Source organism: Myodes glareolus, chromosome 3 (genome assembly GCF_982192425.1).
Source record: "Myodes glareolus chromosome 3, mMyoGla1.1, whole genome shotgun sequence".
In the NCBI taxonomy this organism is placed as follows: Eukaryota; Metazoa; Chordata; class Mammalia; order Rodentia; family Cricetidae; genus Myodes; species Myodes glareolus.
This window is the reverse complement of record NC_142028.1, coordinates 72,031,528-72,047,064: the sequence shown is the minus strand read 5'-3', so window position 1 is coordinate 72,047,064 and position 15,537 is coordinate 72,031,528. Positions and strand designations below refer to the sequence as shown.

General features: G+C 42.4%; 1 protein-coding gene across 1 annotated transcript in view; it reads right to left on the bottom strand.

Annotated features, from left to right (window-relative positions):
* Positions 1-15,537, bottom strand: part of Zmpste24 (zinc metallopeptidase STE24) — a 40,739-nt gene that overhangs the window by 4,724 nt on the left and 20,478 nt on the right. The window contains exons 7-8 of the mRNA XM_048434535.3: positions 10,387-10,571; positions 2,932-3,036 (exon numbers count right to left, since the gene is read on the bottom strand). Coding sequence (XP_048290492.3) covers positions 2,932-3,036; positions 10,387-10,571 — 290 coding nt within the window. The remainder of the gene's footprint in view (positions 1-2,931; positions 3,037-10,386; positions 10,572-15,537) is intronic.

The window sequence follows — 15,537 nt, the reverse complement described above, 5'->3', positions numbered from 1 at the left end:
ACCAGCTCAAAGTAGGGTGCTGTAGCATTTGGTGTCATGGAGAGACGGTCCTGGAAGGCACTGACACAGAAAAACTTCTTGTTTTGTTTTGTTTTGTTTCTGAGACAAGGTTTTTCTGTGTAGCCTACCTACAGGAACTTGCTTTGTAGACCAGGCTGGCTTTGAACTCAGAGATCTGCCTGCCTCTGCCTCCTAGGTGCTAGGATTAAAGGTGTGCACCGCCACGCCTGGCATTAGAGAAGCATCTCGATGAAGAGGACTTTAAATAGTATATCTAACTGGCTATGGAGAAGGAGATGAAAATACACACTAATTTGCTGACAGTGGGCAGATGATAGTTTGGTTGGATGACAAGGGCCTCGGAACATACTGGAGTGAGGCTAGCCTGCTTCCACAGTTACTCTAGGACTTTCCCAATGTGTCCTCAGGGACCAGTCCACTGCCTTGCGGGTAGGGCTGATCCCACCATACCCACCCCTTTACAGAAGGGGCAGTGATTTTCCTTACATATCAAGCACTGAGTTAGAATTAGAATCTGGCTTTATTTAAGTCCTATGTGCTGTGTTTGTACAGCACAGCTTCAAGCTAAGGAACTAAGTTTCGACTAACAACTTATGGCAACAGGAAAACCAGGTTCACCAGTCTTCCCAGCTATGTCTGCACAGCCCAGAACCACTGGCCTTTCTGGAACAGACCCATCTAAGACTCGGTGAAGCATGGCATGATGATAAAAGCCTGCAATTCTAATGCTTGGGAGGCAGGATGATTACAAGCTGAAATCTCATCCCTACAGAATGATGAGATTATATCGTAAAACACACACACACACACACACACACACACACACACACACACACAAACACGATCAGTTAAGGCTGTACGTACTCAGAACCAGCCAACACAGACTGCTAATTGCTATTTCAGCCAGAGCTTGAAAACATCTTCACGTCATTTGGAACAACGGTTTTCAACCTTCCTAATGTTGTGACCCTTTCCTACAGCTCATGTTGTGGTGACCCCCAATCATAAAATTATTTTCATTGCTACTTCATAATTTTGTTACCAATATGAATTGTTATGTAAGTGTCTGTATTTTCTGATAGTCTTAGGCGACCCCTGTGAAAAGGTCGCTCAAGCCCAAAGTGGTTGTGACCCACAAGCCGAGAACCACTAGTTAGAGAACTAGCAACACCCGAGGAGTGGTTACTGGAATTGCTTTCTGCAGTTTTTGGTGAATATATAATTACTTTGAAATGGGGAAAAGGCTTTGGGTTGGCTCTGGTTTGGTGTTGTTTTCTAGGAGACAGGATGTGCCAGTTGATCTTCATCAACCTGACACAAACCCTGGTATATCTGGGAAGAGGAACCTCACGTGAGAAAGCGACCCCACCAGATGGCCTGCAGGTAAACCTGCAGGGCATTTTCTTGATTCATGACCTCTGTGGACATCCGCACTCAAGTACACACACTCACTGCAGACACACATCCCTATGCATGATCATCATGAAAATAAATCTTTTTAATAATGGAGTCTTCTAAAAAACCTTTTAAAAGTAGAAATACAGTATCTATATCTTACAAGTATGATCTATTTATTTCTGTATAGCGTATATGAGTTTTTGTGGCAGCACGCAGACAAGCATGTGGAGGTCAGGACAACCTGCAGGAGTCCCTTCTCTCCCGCCACCAGGTGGGTCCCGGAATCAATCTAGCATTGTCCCTTGACAGCAAGCACCTTTACATACTGAACATCTCACCAACCTTAGAAAAGCAGTTTAATGTACAGCCTCCAGCTCATGTATCTGAGCAACTCTGGAAGTGACAGCAATGATGGTGACAGCAGTAAACACTAATATGTACTTAACATGCTCCCACCATGCTCAGTACACTTCCAAACTCTGCCAGTACATGAATATATTTAATTCCTAACCAGCCCTATGCTGTATTAGTCAATGAAGAACTGGAGGCAGAGACAAATTAAGGAATTGCCTCAGGTCTCACATATAAACTCAGAACCACAATGAGAAGTCAGGCAACTTGGCCTCAAAACTGAGATCCTCCTGCCTCAGTAGTCTCTTGAATGGTAGGATTACAAGTCTGTGCCATCACTCCTGGCTTGGTGAATGCCTTGTCCCCATTACTATATAATGTCTCAGGTCTTTATTTACTTACTTAGCCTTTTTACTTTATTTTATTTACTTATTACTTTATTTACTTAGTTTTTCTTTTTTTAAAAAATATTTATTTATTTATTTTATTATGTATACAATATTCTTTCTGTGTGTGTGCCTGCAGGCCAGAAGAGGGCACCAGACCCTATTACAGATGGTTGTGAGCCACCATGTGGTTGCTGGGAACTGAACTCAGGACCTTTGGAAGAGCAGGCAATGCTCTTAACCACTGAGCCATCGCTCCAGCCCTTAGCTTTTCTTTTTAAGATCAAGTCTCAACATGTAGATCACTTTGGCCTGGAAGCTGCTATATAGCCCAGGACAGCATTTGGCTTTTAAAAATTTTAATTTATTTGTTTTGTTTATCAGACGTGTGTGTACAGAAAGAGTACATGCCACATTGCAAGTGTGGAGGTCAGAGGACAACTTGAGGAAGCTGATTCTCCCATTGTGAATCTTGGGGTTAAACTCAGGCTTGGCAGCAAGCACCTTTAACCGCAAAGCCATTTCACCAGTCCCTTGAGCATAGGTCTTCTGCCTAGCAGTCCTGAGTACCTTAGATTATAGGTGGGCACCACCACACTCACTTCTGCCATTCTAACTCTGCCTTCATAACAAGGCACAGGTGAGCCAGTGTTCAGCTGAATCCCAGAGCACGGGAGTGAAGGCAGGTGGAGCTCAGTTCAAGGTCATCTCTGGCTATGTGAAACCCTGACTCAAAGAAAACAAAACAAAAATACAACCATCACTCCGAACTTACCTGACTAATAATGATATTTTTTATTGTGTGTCCCAACTTCCAGTGCCCCAATTCATGGCCAAGTACAGCCAGCACCTCCTCATTTTTACATCCTTGTTTCTTATTCTGAATAAAAAAAGAGAGAGAGAGAATAGCCTATTAATAACCTTTAATTCATTTCTATCTTTAACCTTGATCCAGTAATGTCCCTTCATTAGTTGTAACGTAAACAACAGATTTCAGTATAGAACTTTGCTTAATACGACATTTCACTACATGCACCCCGAAGACAGAATTATAAACAAAACAGCACCCAACTTCACTAAGGAAGAACAAAAAAAATTGGAAAAGCATAAATCTTTATCAGCAAGGAAAGAGTTAAATAAGTCATAAAGAAACCATTTGAAAGCCACATCCTAAACCCATCAGACACTTCATCCTCAAGTTTGTTCTGAAGTGGAAACTCCTTAAGAGCATGAGCAAGTAACTGTCATGCACACAGTCACCGGAAAGCTGACGGGAAGCACGGTGTCAGGAGCAGTCAACTGCATATGACAGACTGCAGTGACCTGACTGCTTGACATCCTTCCTATTTTTCAAATGTCTACAAATATGCACATCTCAGTCATGACTTAAAAATATAGCAGTAACAGCTGTTTAAAAATAGATCCTCTGGGCTAGGTGAATCAAAGCCTGCTGCCTTATATGCACATGGCCCTGGTTCTAATCCCCAGCACTACCAAAAATCAGAAAAATAAAAACTGATTTAAACTATACGATAATGCAAGGAACACAGGAGAAACAGGAAGGGTGAAAACAGGAAAGTGGGGACAGGAAAGTGGAGCGGCAAATAGCAGCACATTAAGCAGACAAAGCTGCCGTGGAGCGTACGGAGAGGGTTCTGACTACATTGGTGAACTTTCAAAGGACATGGAGAACAACACCAAGCACCCCTGGAGCTGGAGAGAAAGAGGAAGTAGGCTATATTAAGACCCAAGAGAACAGAGAAATGGCTCAGTGGGCAAAGGTGCTTATGTCAACAAACATAAAATTATGAAAAGTTGGCTCAACAGATAAAGGTGCCTGCTACCAAGGCTGATGACCTGAGCCTGATTCTTAGGACTCATATGGGAGGAGAGGATCGAATCCTGAAAGTGATTCTTTGACTGCCACATGTATGCCCATGCACATGGACACCCCACCCCTACATGTCACACATACAATAATAACTGAACTCAGTTTAAAAAAAAAATCTAACATTCAAGTAACATGATCTCTGAAAAAAGAAAACAGAAACAAAAAGGAGCAGCTGGTGTGCGTGCATGCATGTGTGTGTGTGCGCGTGCGTGCGTGTGTGTGTGTGTGTGTGTGTGTGTGTGTGTGTATACCAGGACAGACAAATACAAATCTTCACCAGGCCTAGGGTCCTTCAAGATTAAGTTCAATGCAACAGGCTGGAGAGATGGCTGCTCTTCCAGAGGACCGGGTTCCATGTCTAGCACCCCGTGGTAGCTCACAGCTGTCTGTAATTCCAGTTCCAGAGGAACTAACTGATGCCATCTTTTGGCATCCTCAGGCACCTGGCATGCATGTGTTGCACATATATACATGCAGGTCAAACACACACACCCATATAGTTAAAAAAAACACAGTGATAAATTATAGTAAAAATCACCAAATACTTCAGAAAACATCATGATAAGTGGGCTATAATAAAGAGCAGCATTAGTGCCATAAGAACTGGTACAATGGGATTATCAGATTCAGAATACAAATAAGTATGTGCTGTACAAATAAGGAAACAGTGGGGGCAGCGGTGGTGCAGCCTTTAATCCCAGCACTTGGGTAGCAGACACAGGCAGATCTCTTGAGTTTGAGGCCAGCCTGGTCTACAAAGTGAGTTCCAAGACAGCTAGGACTGTTACACAGAGAAACCCTGTCTTGAAAAACAAAAGAACAGTAGAGGCTTGGAATAGTGGTGCATGCCTTTAATCATAACACTTGGTAGACAGAGGCAGAAAAGCAGATGGATCAATGTGAGGTTGAGGCCAGCCTGGTCTACATAGGGAGTTTCAGGACAGCCAGGGCTACGTAGAGACCCCATCTCAAATAAAAAAATAAAATAAAATAAAAAAACAAAACAAAACAAAACAACACCAAAAGCAAAAGGCAAAGACATGATAGCGCAATAAGGAACACAGCTGGGCTGAGAATATATGCCTTGCATGTGTCGTTCACCTTGGCTGACTTCCCGGCACGGGATGGGGACGGGATGACACACAGCATGGGTGGGAGTCACACTCAAAGCCTTATCAATGTGAAATGCAAATAGAAGGGTAACTTGCCACCAAAACGAGGCGTAATGATTCGCAGTGAAATGTTAGCAAGAACTGCATTTTCTTTCCTTCCACATTAATGTCACAGCAAAGATTATAGACAAATACCACACCATGTATATAGCACACTCCTTCCCATAAAACTCGGACCTTATCTAATCTACATGGGAGTAGAAAAAGGCAAGAAAGATCTCCTTTCTTGAGATCTTGAGAGGGCAGAAGGGGAGGGCAGAGGAAGGAAGGAGAGCAGAGAAAAATATAAAGTTCAATAAAAACAAAAAAAAAGGAAAAAAATTAGATCACGGCTCTTTTATCTGTTTACACAACTACAAAAAGCCAGTTATCTGTGAAGTATGTATGCATACATATCAATGTCAAATAAAAAGATACTTTAATTACTTGAAAAAATAAAACTCAGACCTTGCCTTATTTGATCTTTAACAACACTGCAGTGGCAACGAGAGGAGCATCTTTACTTTAGAGATAGAGTAAAGGAAGCTGAGAAATCAAAATGTGTTGGAGTGGGAGGCATTATAACCCCAGCACTTGAGAGCCCAGGAGGTCAAGGTCCAGCCTAGGTTACGTGAGATCCTGTCTCAAAACAAAACAAAAAAAAACCAAAAAAACCTCTTCAATCTGATAAACCCATCCCCTTGTCAAAATTCTGCACTGTTCACATACCCTCTTTTCAAAAATCTGCCTGCCTATTAGAATCTGCAGTTATATCTCAATTTCAAGATGGGTACAGTTAAGGGATACACCTCCCAGACTGGAGACTGAAGTAGAGGATCAAGAGTTGAGGTCAACTTGGGCTATATCAGATTCTACCTCAAGAGAACAAAGAACAAAACCCCAAACCTCCAATTTTCAAAATGCCACACACTTTGGCTATTCAAGATGTAGCTCATACACCTCAGCATGTCCCAAACTACAGGCTCCTTGGCACGTCTACTCACAGGTTTGTTAGGGTGGAATGAGGTCTAAGTACCATGACAAATGCTGTATATATACGGTAGCTGATGAAATAAAAGCAGGTTCTTCAAGAAGCCAGCAGAGGGCGGCAAGCCCCTTCACCACACTTCAAGGGCACTCAACATTTGTTCTTTGCCTTTGTACTGCTGAGGACTGAATGCAGGCCCAAGGCATGCTAGGCAGGTATTCTACCAACTGAGTTTGTAGCCAGATAAATATGTTTTCAAAGACACTAACGGCCTGCATTCTCCTTACATTGTCGCAACCCCTGGATCACTCGCTAGTGTGGAAATGACCATCATATTCCCTGCACTGGACACTCCTAAGTGGGCTCTCTGCTGAACCTGCAGGCCTCTCAGGGGAACTCTCACTGAGCTGCCCTTTCTCACCTTCAGTTCTCCTTCCTATGAAATGACCTTAAGCCCCGTGCCAGCTTTGACTCTATGGCACTGGTTAAACCTAAGTGGGTAATTCCACCTAAAGTAAACACTGAAGGTCAGCTGTGGTAGTTCACACCTATACTCTCAACACTCAAGCCTGAAGCAGGAAGGTCCCAAATTTGACCCAACTTAACCTGAACATAATAAGTTCCAGACCAGTACGGACCACACACAGCAAGCCACGTCTTCTGGGAATGTGTGGGGTGTGTGGATGTACATGTGAGTGTGTGTGCATATGCATTTGGTGCATGGGAATGCGCAGGAATGCACCTTAGCCTTGAGACAGAGTCTCTCACTGAACTGGAAGTTCTGTTTTGGCTGCCAGTGAGCACTTCGGGTCTGCCTGTCTCCATGCCTAGCTGTTTATATGGGTGCCAGGAATTCGAATTCAGGTTCTCAAGTTTGTAGAAAAAAATGCTCTTACCCACTGGGATATCTTCCCAGCCGTACAAGATTCTGCCTTAAAAAAAAAAAAGGCTGGAGTGTTAGCACAACAGTTAAAAACAAAACAAGAGCATTTGCTGCTCTTGCAGAAGGTTCAGGTGTGATTTCCAACTCCCACATGGTGTCTCAAAATCACCCATAACCCCAGTTCCAGGATATCTGTCTAATATCCTCTTCTGACCTCCACCAAGCATGTATGTGGTGCACATTTACCCACGCAGGCACATACATAAACACGCACACAAACGAATAAATCTAATAAAACAAAACACAGATGGTTTAGGAGCTCTTTCAGAGAATCTGGGTTTGGTTCCCAACACCCATGTTAGGTGGCTCAAGACTGCCTCTAACTCCAGCTCCAGACACCTGCACACACATGTACTTACCCACACACTCATAACTGGAAATATATCCTCTAGAAACCGAAAGGCATTTGCTCTTCTAGTTTAATCCTTGTACATAAATGTCTCACCCATAAATTTGTAACAGGAACAGGCACTTAATTAGATTACCCCTTTAACAATCAAAACAAGCCCTTAATCCCAGCATTTGGGAGGCAGAGGCAGGTAGATCTCTGTGAGTTCGAGGCCAGCCTGGTCTACAAGAGCGAGTTCCAGGACAGGCTCCAAAGCTACAGAGAAACCCTGTCTCGAAAAACAAAACAAAACAAACAACAAACAACAACAATAAAAAACCCAAAAAACAAAACCCAAATGCTCAGATGACAACCACTATTTTCCAGACACAGAGACTTCACGGTGTTTTCCCATCCCATATCACAGCTCGAGAAGGCTTTACTCCAACATTTCCCAAGCATGAGATCCTGCACCATCCTGACTCCGCTCTACTCCCACCCAAGAATATCTAATCATACCTGGGAGCCATTTTGGTTGTAATAAGTGAGTGGTCACTGGTCTTTAGTGGGGACAGGCCAATGATGTTGCCAAACATCACAAGACACTATCCAGTCCAGCAGTGCCAAGGTTGAGAAAGCCTACCACCCTCTCCTCTGCCTCCAGGATTAGACATTCAGAAACCTTAACCTTCTTGCTCAGTTATGCAGCTGGTAAGGGAACAGAGATCTAAAATCATCTCACAGGACACCAAGCCAAGGCACATGCCATCCCACATAGAAATACTGGAAGCTGTCCTGAAGATTATTATTTCTTGCTACCCCCCTCATCCATTTGTTTTTAGTACTTTAAATTTTCCTAGTCAGCATTAGCTGACCTCATCCAGCAATGCTTTTAGACTCTTAGAAAAGTTTTCTTGGGACTGGGCGCACGGCACACACTTTTTTTTTGGTGGGGGGGGCAGTTCAAGACCCCTTTTAATCCCAGAACTTGGGAGGTAGAGACAGGTGATCTCTGAGTTTGAAGCCAACCTGGTCTACATAGTGAGTCCCAGGACACCAAGGGCTACATATAGAGACCTTGTCTCAAGAACAAACAAACAAACAAAACAGGAAAAGCTTTCTTGAACCAGTGAGATGGTAAAGGTGTTTGCCAATAAGTCTGGAAACATGAAAAGGGGGAAGGAGAGAAGTGCTTCCACAGATTGCTCTCTGATCCCTACACACAAGCCATGGCATGTACATATCACTCACATGACTGCGCACATCCGCACAAATAAAAAGGAAAAGAAATGCCTTCTCGTCTACTCTTCTCTATCTTGTATCTTCAGCTTCCCAGAACCAGAGCAAAGGATGTTTGTCTGACCACCCACTCACACTGTATGTTTATAAAGATTAGACTTCAAAAACATTTTTTCCCCGATTTTGAGACAGCACCCAGCTCTTTTGTTTACTTTTGACAGTTCTGTCACTCCCTCTGTAGACCAGTCTAAGCTTCAAACCACTTGTCTCTGCTTCCTGGGTGCTGGGATTAAAGGCGTGAATTATCAACCCAGACTACTTTTGTAATTAATGCCAAGCAAAGCAGTTTAGTACAGAGCACATATTTCATGAATAAATCTTAAAAACAAAAAAACTGATTCAATTATATAATGCACGCAAGGAACCCCAGTAACTAAATGACAGACTAGGTCAACTCTGTTCACTGCAAAGTAAAGCCTAGTAACCCTATGTCTCAATTACACCAAAAAGTAAATGTTCATCTTATTTTGACTGCAGAAATTCTGTGATCATAAACATAAAAGGAATATGGGCCAATAAGATGGCTCATCAGATAAAAGTGACACTCAACAGGCCCTCAGACCTTAGTACAACTGACTCCAAGATGGAAATACCATTCAGGCCATAAAACTCAGGATGTAGGCAGCACCACCAGTCAAAATGAAAACAAAGACCTAACCCACCAAAATCCATAGTTCTGGGAAAGTCTCTGAATGTACTAACTTTCCTTTTTAACTTCTGTAGTCTTGCTTCTTTCTGGCTAACTGTGTTTGTTAGCTAAAGCATGTCAACTTGAGACATGGGTTTTGTGCTTAAAACTTTATCCTAAAGGGGCTGGAGAGATGGCTCAAAGGTTCCGAGCATTGGCTGCTCTTCCGGAGGTCCTGAGTTTAAGTCTCAGCAACCACAACCATCTATAATGAGATCTGGTGCCCCCTTCTGGCCTGCAAGTGTACATGCACATAGAACACTGCATGCATAATAAATAAATCTTTAAAAAAAAAAAAAAGTCCACCCTAAGAAAGGCTTGGGACTACAATGGGGTTATACTGATTACACCCAGTTTAGTTGCTAGCCAGCTAACAAAGACACTTATTGGTTTAAACCTGTGTCTGAGTAGTCTTCTCTGTAGATACCCCATAACTGTCACCAATCCTGACTAGCTGATTTCAATTCCCAGGGCCTACAGTAGCAGGAGACAACTCCTACAACTTGTCCTGACTTCCATGTTTGCACAATGTGCACACATAGTATACACAGCGTGCACATGTACAAACACACACACACACACACACACACACACACACGTAAAACTATTACATGTTTAAATTTTGGTTTTTTGAGACAGGGTTTCTCTGTAGCTTTGGAGCCTGTCCTGGAACTCTCGTAGACCAGGCTGGCTTCGAACTCACACATGATTTTCAAAAAATAAGAACTTTCACTATCAGTATGTACATCGTGTGCAAGCTTGCAAGGTAGTTTAGCATGTGCTAAAGGTAATCATTTCCCCAAAGAGCAGAACTTTAAGAATCCATAGCATCTCTATTTGTGGCCCTGTGACCCTCACTTGTAGACAGAAACTGTATTTTATGACCTGTCAAAAAAAAACTGGAGAAGAACTGAGTCAGAGTCTGAGGACAAAAGAACTCACTTTCACTTTAGCTCTTATTTCTTCACTGTCCCCTTCGCCTTCATTGCGGGGCTCCGTGCCAGGCTCCTCCTGGTTGTCTTTGTTTTGTACAGAGTAATCTTCTAGCAGAGTGTCAAACAAAACTATTCTCTTGTTCTTGAAGAAGCCATAAAAGTAAGCATTGCTGTGGGAAGAGCGCTTAGACCCTAAGGAAAGACAGTCCAAAGCACGGAACAGAGTTAAACCATCTGGGTCCTGCGGAACTATGGGAAGGGCGTTAACATTTCCAAGCTGGTTAATACCTGGAGAAGAACTACATTAACAGGAATCATTAGCAGCCGTGGGTGACTGTCGCCCTGCCCCACTTACACTACTGGCTTGCAGCCATAGTACCCGCAGCCTAAACACCTAATTAAAATGATTAACTTGTGGTAAAGCTATGAAATCTAATTCTAGACAGTCTGAAAAAATATATATACCTGCGTGGAATTTAGCAAGAGAAAAGCTCACCGAAGTATCGTGAAGAATACAAAATGCCACACATATGTAAGGTTACCATATTATCAAAAACTGTGCATGTAGACAGGAAGGCATAAACCCAAGGCTACGAGAAAAAACACCACAGTAAGGAAGTGTAGTTCATGGGGACCCAGAAGTATGGGCGTCATCTGTCTCTGTTCCAGGGCTTTTTAGAAAGCAGACATCTATTAGCAGAAAAGCCTCTGGGAGACTGGAAGGAACACACCTAAACTTTCAACAGAGGCTGAGAGTACCCGAACTGTGGTTGGTACCACTTTCTTCTTTATGTACTTCTGAAGTTTCCAAATGTTCTTCATTGTGTAGTAATTTGAATAAAGTAGCTAAGAGCACTCTGAGCTCAACTCCTGGCTTTGGTGTGTACAAGCTGTGAAAATCTAGGAACTGTTTTAAAGCTCTAGTTTCCTGTCTGTGAAGCAAGGCTAAAATGTGCCTCATAAGATATTATAACAACATACCTTGACCAACATTAAATACTACTATTATTTATATATATTATTTAAATGAAAAAATGACAAAATAATTATTTCTCTTGAAAACTAAGTTTCTTAAAGAAAATATGAATTTTGCATCTATTCACTTCTATTTTTAATTATTTATTTTCATTTTGATGTTTTGTCTGCATGTGGGTCTGAATGAGGGTATCAATCCCCTGCAACTGAAGTTAGACAGTTGTGAGCTGTTACCTGGGTGCTGGGAATTGAGCTGGGGACCTCTGGAGAGCAGTGTTCTTAACTGCTGAGTCACCTCTCCATTCCATCATTTCTATTTTTTAAAAAGATTTATTTTTATTTAGACATGTGTGTTTGTTTAGGGATGCCACCTGTGTGGATGGGCTGGCAGAGGCCAAGAGAAGTCATGGTGGAGGGGTTGGGGAGATGACTTATTTCAAAGCCATTTCTGTTCTTGCAGAGATCTAAATTCAGTTCCTAGCACCACAGCAGGTGGCTCACAACCACATGTAACTCCAGCTCAAGGAATTCTGGTACTAGTTCTGATCTCCCATAACCAGACACACACACATATACATAATTTTAAAAAATTTACTGGGGGCTTATGTATCCCAGACTGTTCTCCAGTGCTATCTATGATGTTGAACTTTTGATCCTTGTGCTTCTACCTTCCAAGTGCTGGGTTTAAGGGTGTGGGCACAACATAAGGTTTATGTGGTGCTGGGCATAAAATCCTGGGCCTTCGCATGCGAGACAAGCATTCTACAAACTGAATCACTCTCCTGGCCATGCATCTACTCATATTTCAAAAATAACACACTTGGCAGTATGTTTAGAATATAGTAAAGCCTTGATAAATAGTGGTTATTATTATTTATTGCACTGTAATATCGTTTTTGGGTAGTTACCTGGAAGTTAAGAGAAAACATATGGCCCTATTTTGTCAGTACTGTGGCAAACGTTGTTATCATTCTCATACTATTTTCTTTTTAAGTGTGTGTGTGTGTGTGTGTGTGTGTATGTATACATATGTGTATGGTATGGGTGCCTGCAAGGCCAGAAGAAGGCATTGGATCCCTTGGAGTTGGAGTTACAGTTGTGGGCCACCCATCGTAGGTTCTGAGAATCAATCTCAGTTCCACTTCAAGAACAATAGACACCTTTAACTGCCTAGCCTTCTCTCAAGCTCCTCATATTTCTTTTCTTTTATTAATGAGGAAGGAGTCTAGGGCTTCATGCTTGCTAATCAAGCGTCTACTGAGTCATATCCCCAACCCTCATCTTGTAACGTAATTAGTTCAAAACTTTAGATGCCATCTAAAGCTATTAATGTGGGTGGTCAGATCATATACAGACAAATAAAACCAAGGTCTCAATAGTTCCCATTGGTCCAGACTTCTTCAACTATGGTCCAAGGAATAGCCACATCAAACTCACAGACAACTGGGAACACCTACCGAGTCAGAGTCTCTAGGGTGGAGGTCAGGAAGCTGTCTTTAACAAGCTTCCCAGGGAATCCATATATAATTAAAGTTTAGGAGTTTTTGTACTATTTTGTACAAACATTTCTGTAAACATTTTGTGCCTGGCAAGTAGCTTATATTTAATAATGCTTGTTTACTGACTGGATTAAATAATACCAGTAAAATAGCGAAGCAATGCATGAGAATAAAAATTCCGTGCGAATGAAAGGTACTGCACCTGTGTCTTCACACTTTGCTGTCCACTGGATTCTGGGCAGCACCGGACACAGATGAACACATCCTTCTGAACACTTAACCTCACTGCTTTCCGTTCCTCCCTGCCAATTCTGAACCTGGTGTTGCCTGCATCTTTGGCACACCAGACATGTGCCAGGGAATTCCATACCTATGTTCTGAGGACCAGCTTCTCCCTGAAACTCCAGGATTGTATAAGCAGCCACCTGTGTGACATGTCTATATCAGAAGTCTACAGTTTTTTTTTTTAGTTGCTAAATTTAATTTTTATTTCCTCTATAGAAAACACTAAACTCTAAACCAAAAATATGCTGACGTTTCCCACCTAAAGAGTTTACAATAACACAATTATTTAAAACAAATGCATTTTTATTAAGGAAATTCATAGGGCTGGAGAGATAGCTCAGTGGTTAGGAGCATGTGGGGTTTTTTTTGTTTTGTTTTTTTCGAGACAGGGTTTCTCTGTAGCTTTGAAGCCTGTCCTGGAACTAGCTCTTGTAGACCAGGCTGGCCTCGAACTCACAGAGGTCCACCTGCCTCTGCCTCCCAAGGGCTGGGATTAAAGGTGTGCGCTACCACAGCCTGGAGCATGTGTTCTTGCAGAGGACCAAGGGCCAACTCCCAGCACCACAGGGTGACTCACAGCCACCTATAACTCGAGTTTCAATGGATACAGGGATCCAATGCCCTCTTCTGATTTCCATGGGCACCAGGCATACATGTGGTAAACAAACATTCATTCAAACAAAACATTCATACACATAAAATAAAAATAAATAAATCCAAAAAAACAAAACCCATAAATTTTTTTGAAAGAAAAGAAATTTACAAGTTATGATTTCTTCTTTTGCCCAACAAGGGGCCACCTTAGTTTTCCCTACACTTAAATGCAAGATTTCTCTTCATGACAGTCCTTAAAAAAAAACAAACAAACAAACCCTGGTATTGTTTCAGCCTCCTTCGACTTCTTCTGCCTCAGCCTGAATCATGATGGACACTATGGACAAAACTTCAAAATTCCCATTTAAGATCTTTGGAATCTCACTTTAAGCAATTTCCTTTAGGATTACTTTTTAGGCTAGATGGCTCTGCCTGCTTCTCGATGCGGCCAGCTCCTATGAACATGAACACGTCCAGCCCACACTCACTTATAAGCTATTACCTGGGATGATCAGGGCTTTCACGTGTTCTGCTGTCTGTCCTGCTGTCCCTTCCCACAGCCCTGGGAACTAGTCACGTGTGCAAAGCAAAACCAATCACCACCGGGTGTGGTGGTGAAAGCCTTTAATCCCAACACTCAGGAGGCGAGGTAGGCACAGCTTTGTGAGGTCAAGGCCAGCCTGGTATGCAGAGTGAGTTCCAGGATAGGCTCCAAAACTACAAAGAAACCCTGTCTCAAAAAACAAAACAGAAAAAAACAAACAAACAAAAAACCACCAACCCAATTACCATATGAGGGTTTCTAGCTACAGAAGCCTGGACAGATCTCAACTATGCTTGAATTCTTTAAGGAATTTTACATTTTAATTCATTAATGTATGTGTGTGGTGGTGGTGGGTTCGGAGACCAGCTGAGGGTATTAGAACCCGGAGCTGCAGACACAGGTGTTTGTAGGACTTCCCACTTGCTAGAGGGGCACTCAGATCAAATTCTGCTTCTCATGATTTCAAAGCAAACACTGTAAAATGCTGACCAACTAACTCTCCAGCTCCCTGCTCATTTACTTTTTGTGTGTATTTATACATGTACCACAGCTCATGTGTGGAGGTCAGAAAGTTCGTTCTACCAGGTGGGTTCTAGGGCATCAGTTCAGTCCTTGGGCTTGGCAGCAAGTCCTTTATTCACTGGGCCATCTCTCTTTTTTATTTGTTGATTTTAAAGATTAAAAAAAGTGTGTGTGTGTGTGTGTGTGTGTGTGTGTGTGTGTGTGTTTAAGTGCCTGCAGAGGCCAAAAGTGGGCAAAGGATCCCCTCGAGCTAGAGTTACAGGTGGTTGTGAGCCACCCAATAAGGGTGCTGGGATCCAAACTCAGGGCCTCCAGAAGAGCAAGTGCTCTTAACTGCTGAGCCACCTCTCCAGTCCCTAGATGTTTATATTTTTATCTGTGCTTTTTTCCATTTGTTACTGAAATCTTCTTTCAGAGTTCAGGGAATTTCGCACAGTGAAGGTCTTCTGTGAGTTTGCTTCTCATTTGGGAAACCTAAAAGTCAGGTATTTGCTTCCTCAGCAATTCCTGCAGCTAGCCCCATGCAACAGCTTAGTGAGTGAGATGCAGCCCTGGAAATTCTGAATAGCCAAGAGAATCACACAGGGAAGCAAAGCTGTCAAGAATTCATTCACAGTTGCCAGTGAGAGATTTTAGGGCTCTACTTTAGAACAAAACAAACAAACTAAAATCTTATTTAAATCTGTTTTTAGATTTATTTCTATTGTATTTGTATGGGTGTACACCCTATGTGTGCCTG